Source organism: Tenrec ecaudatus, chromosome 5, assembly GCF_050624435.1.
Source record: "Tenrec ecaudatus isolate mTenEca1 chromosome 5, mTenEca1.hap1, whole genome shotgun sequence".
Lineage (NCBI taxonomy): Eukaryota > Metazoa > Chordata > Mammalia > Afrosoricida > Tenrecidae > Tenrec > Tenrec ecaudatus.
The window spans coordinates 186,791,285-186,796,627 of record NC_134534.1 but is presented as its reverse complement, the minus strand read 5'-3'; the positions used below and the strand labels follow the sequence as shown (position 1 = coordinate 186,796,627).

The 5,343-nt window shown below is 43.8% G+C and overlaps 1 protein-coding gene across 1 annotated transcript; it reads right to left on the bottom strand.

Moving 5' to 3' along the window:
- Positions 1 to 3,995: 3,995 nt before the first annotated feature.
- Positions 3,996 to 4,921, bottom strand: LOC142448466 (peroxiredoxin-1). The gene has a single exon (XM_075550490.1). It carries the CDS (start codon positions 4,859 to 4,861, stop codon positions 4,262 to 4,264), a length of 600 nt encoding a protein of 199 aa, XP_075406605.1. The 5' UTR covers positions 4,862 to 4,921; the 3' UTR covers positions 3,996 to 4,261.
- Positions 4,922 to 5,343: the final 422 nt, after the last annotated feature.

Genomic DNA, 5,343 nt, shown 5'->3' with positions numbered 1-5,343 from the left:
TACCTTTGCCCCTGCTACCCCCTTTCCTCCCCACCCTGCAATCATACCGATGAACAGGAACCAGGCTGCGTGCATGTTCGTCCTGGGCTGCCACTGATTCCTGGTGACATTGGCAAGTTCCCTGAGTCACCTCATCAACGTGTACCTTGGTTTTTCACCTGGAGAGTGGCGACTGTAATACGAAAACCCAAATCAGAGGATTTTTCCTGGGCTTGCTGTAGGTGAGAGCACACCAAGGAGCTCGGACAGAGCCCCAGACATTGCTACTCCCTTCTCTTGGCGCTCTTGCCTGAGGAATTTTTCTCCTCTATCTCAGAGCTGTGGGATAAGCATTGAACTGCCAACCACAAGGTCAGCAGTTCAAACTCACACCCCCACCCGGTTCCTCAGGAAAAATATGAGTGAGGCTGTTCCTGTAAAGGTGGAAAGTCTTAGAAATCCTACATAGGGGCTCTGTGATTCAGAATTTGACAGCTCAGTCATGCCACTGAGTCGACGGTGACTCTATGATAGAGCATACTGCCTCTGGGGGGTCTCCAACACTGTCACTCTTCACAGGAACAGAAAGCCTTATTTTATCCTGTGGAGCAGCTGGTGGTTTTGAACTGCTGACTTTGCCGTTAGCAGCACAATGTGTAACCACAATGCTGCCAGGCCTCCAAGGAGGTTTATTTGGTTGTTTTTGTTTTGGGTCTTCCTACTGCTTTGTTCTTGCTGCTTTGCAACTCAGGATCTTGGCTGGACCACTCCCTATTCACCAACTCTTAGGGGTCCCCAGTACCCACCTGAGCATATTCCAACTCCTTCGTGGAGTTTGAGGCCTTCACTTTTCTGGACCAGCCAACCCAAAGCACATCTTTTTTGCAGTGGTTCCTGATCTCCACCTGATGTGCCTGTCTCATGTGCTCTATCTTCATGTGTCAAAAAGTGACTTGCCATCTCACCCATTTGTCCTGGCTGCCTCAGGCCACTGTGATCTTGTCCTCCCCCACCTCCACCTGCAAATGGGCAAGGCAGAGCTTCAGTCTGCATGCCAGGTCTACCCTTCCTTATTTTTGGGTTTCAAGTCCCCATGACTTGGTTCTAGAGGTCCGATGCTACACTCACATCCACAGGGCAGGACACTCCTCAGGTCAGATGCATTCCAAGGTGCATGATAGAGAGCTGAAGCCCATTGGCTTGAAGGTCGATCATAGCTTCATGCTCCACCCTCAACCAAAGTGCTGGATGTGCTCATCTCCTATGCCCTTGATTTTCTCAGGCCAGAGTTTTGGTACTTTGAGGGTCAGCTCAGAATCAGGCATGGCAAAGGATTTTCATTCAGAAAAGCTGGAGACTGCTTATGCTGTAAGCAGGGTCACTGCATCTATTGTCCCCCAATACAGATGGTTTTTGTGTGTGTTATTTCCCAATTAAAAAAATTATCAATAGTGTCAGAGGGAAAAAAATCAGAGGCCAAATTGTATTTGCCATATGATTCTAACTGGTTTTTTTGTAGGAATCATGCAGTTCAGGAGTATGGACAAGGGCTAGGGGAGACCGGGTAAACAAATAGTTTGATGGCTCAGGTTGATGGAATTATACACCATTGCTAGTCTTTTCTATTGTTATGTTCATTTCTCTGTTCTTATACAAAATACAGCCTCAACTTAATAAAGCCATTGCAGTCACTAGCATGTGTGATAGCATGCTAATAAGAAAATTTAAAAAAATCAAACTCACTGTCATGGAGGCAGTGCTGATGCACTTGTGATCCCATAGGACAGGGGAGAACTGTCTTTTTGGGTTTCTGAGGCTGTCACTCTATATGGAAATTGAAAGCCCAGTCTTTCTTCCACTGGGGGGTGGGGTTTGAACTGCTGGTCTTGTGGTTAGCAGTAAGACACATGTGCTTAGTCCGAGCTCTATGCTCCTTTGTTTAATCCTCACAGCAGATGTGCGAGGTGGGGTTGATGACCTCTGACGTAGAGGTGAGAGCGTGAAGGACTTGCTGGGCATTCTAATTCTCATGCCTGGATGACTTAGGGACTAGATATATGCCAAGAATATTTGAAAATCTTTTCTTAAATAAAAAGTTGAGCATTAAGCAATCTTGGGCACATCTAGGATGGAGAATTAAGACCCATTCATCATATGTGTTCATAGCATTATAAAGCAATTAGGTGGTGAAAGACTCGTGGTTTCCCTGCAAATATTAGTGCTATCAGGAGATAGCCAAGCCTTGCCAAATATTTTCACTTGATTAAAATATTTAATATCAGCTACACGTTTTGGGTTTTCTCTTTTAAACATGATTTCTTTATTAGTTTAGGAGTGAATGCAAGCCTCATTGGGCATTCATATACAGTTTTATATACCGACTCTAATAGATGTGACTGCCCCATATGATGAGAATGTAGCTGAGCTGGCAGGGTTTTGTGTATTCAGTTACTTACTAATTCATCTAGGAAATATATTTATTGAAAAACAACCCTATGAAAATTGTTCTTGTGAATTTGTTATAAAATTGTAATCAAGGACATTGCCTATTTTGTACACTAATGTTCTATGTGTATGAAATCCATGTGGAAAAGATTTCTTTTAGATTCAAGTTCCAGGGCGTGGTGGGGGTGGGGCAAAAAAGACTAGTACTCTTGGCTTATACCCGTGTCCTAGTCACCTAGTGTTGCTGTAACACAGATACCACAAGTAGTGGCTTTAAAGAACAGCAGGGCGTTTTCTCACAGGCCTGGAAGCTATAAGTCCAAGTCAGAGTTTCAGCTAGTTTATTTCTTCCTTGATGGCACTCGCTGCCATCGGGTCTATTCTGACACACAGATGCCCCACTTAGGGTTTCAGAAGCTGTGCATTTTTCTGGGAGCAGAGAACCTCCCCTTTCTCCTGCAGAGTGACTAGTGGCTTGAACTGCCAACCTTGTGCTTAGCCATCAAATGCTGACTTGACAATGCCACCAGGGCTGGAGGGTGCCCCCAGGCTTTCCTTGGTCCCTTGGTGTCCCTTGGTATTTGCCTTCCCCTGTGTTTATCTCTGTGTCTATTCTGGTCTTTTTGTAATTCAGAAGCTTTTGGGTCAGTGAGCTACCCTACAATGGCATGACTTCATTAAAATAACCAAAGAAATTATCTGTTTACAAACAGAACCCATCACAGGCACAAGGGCCTGGGAGGACACAATAACACCAAACTGTCTCCTCTCCAAAAATAGCTTTGCACCATTTTTTCTTTGTTTCCATTTTCCCCTGGTTGACAGGATACTCAGGGATACTCTTCATGCTCAGTCACATCATAAACATAGTAACCTTCATGCTTGGTGTATGGCTTTTTTTCCTGTGAACTTCTGCTTTATTATTAACCTTATTATGAAAATCTAATAGCAACATTTCAAGAGCGAATCAGTCTTAGATTAGGACTACAGTTAAGTGTGGACTCAAAATCCATTCATATATATATGTCCCTGGTTCACTTTTAAGACATAATTTTGATTTTATTGGGAATATTATAAACAGCCTCATCGTGCATATAGTAATTCTGTTGATGGTATCATTAAGCTAGACAGTGGTATAGAATTTAAGACACTATTGAGAAAAGGAAAGTAAACACGTATAGGGCAGGTTACTTGCCCTCATGACGAGGTCACTGAAGATGTGGGTGCCAAAGCCAAGTGTGGTGAAGAAATTAGATGGTGCCCTAGCTATCAAAAAGAATAGCGCCTGGGGTCCTAAAGGCTTGTTTTACCACAAGAAGCCATCTAAGTGAGTTGTGAGGTAAGTGCCACATGGAAGCAGCACACCAGCTGGTGTGATCCAAGGATTGTAAATAATAAAATCTGAGACTGGAGAAGGGAACTGTATTAGAGCTTGAATTCTAAGCACCCAGTTTGCAAAAAAGCTATGAATGACAGTGAAAGCCAAAAATCCACTTGTAGGTCCCCACATGGGGATTGTTTTATTTATTTATTTTTTAATTTATTATTTTTTTTTTGTGAGTTCAAGTTTAATACAACTACAAAAGATCAATGGGCTTATGCCCCACTACTAGTACATGATACATATCAGGCCCTGCCCAAAACAGCTCAGGGTCATTTTCGCTGGGGTGTAGAAAGACTGTCCCTCCCCAGCCCCTACAAAAAATGCCTATCATATTATCAAATACCATGCTCTCCGTAGAGTCTAAGGCCTTATGTTTGAAACACAAAGAATACAAAAGAGGTTTGTTTTTCTCAAGGCTACTCATGGCTGCCTCGCACTGAAATGGTCCAGTGCTCACTTCTGCTTGGCGAAATACTCTCTGCTCTTCTGGACATCAGGCTTGATAGTATCGCTGCCAGGCTTCCAACCAGCTGGACACACTTCTCCATGCTTATCCGTGAACTGGAAGGCCTGAACCAGTCTTAGAGTCTCATCCACGGAGCGGCCCACAGGGAGGTCATTCACAGTGATCTGCCTAAGAATTCCTTTGTCATCAATGATGAAGAGGCCCCTAAATGAGATGCCTTCATCCACCTTTAAGACCCCATAGTCCTGAGCAATGGTACGCTTGGCGTCTGATACCAAAGGAATGTTCATAGGCCCTAGGCCTCCTTCTTTCTTGGGTGTGTTGATCCAAGCCAGATGGCAGAAGTGAGAATCCACAGAAGCACCAATCACTTGGCAGTTGAGTTTCTTAAATTCTTCTGCCCTGTCACTGAAAGCAATAATCTCCGTAGGGCACACAAAGGTGAAGTCAAGAGGGTAAAAAAAGAACACGATGTATTTTCCTTTGTAGTCAGTCAAGCTGATATCTTTGAACTGACCATCAGGCATAACAGCTGTAGCTTTGAAGTTGGGGGCAGGGTGCCCAATTTTGGCAGTTCCTGAAGACATCTTGTTAACAGCAGGGGCGCCTACCGGAGCGAGCACCCGTCGTCACCAGCCGGGGAGAGCGTGGGGGATTAAGTTTTAAATGAATCCCCTCTGGCCATAGATCAGGGATATAAACAGCCTTGCCACCAGAAAGAATACATTGGAAAGTGGATCATTTCAATTGCAGTTGAGTTAAAATGTAACACCTTATCATTTGTTTCCCCTTTTGACCTATTTTATATTTGTTCTAGGTTTTGATATTTCCTGCTTCCTCACCCCCCACGGCCCCACCCCCAAATCTAATAGCAAAGAAGCCCATTTCATCATGATTGATCTAGAGTTTTCCAAAGTACTTCAGCATGGAATCCTTATTTTCTATAGGTCAAAAAACCAATGGTTCTGCAGACACTGAGGAGGCTGAGGGACATGTGTTCTAAGTTCTGTGGTTCTACATAGTCTGCTTGAATTGATTCTGTAATATAAGTAAGTTTTTCCTTCCAATG

What these genes read in the sequence shown, in the direction of transcription:
- LOC142448466 (XM_075550490.1), bottom strand. Translation starts at nt 4,861, where the DNA reads ATGTCTTCAGGAACTGCCAAAATTGGGCACCCTGCCCCCAACTTCAAA.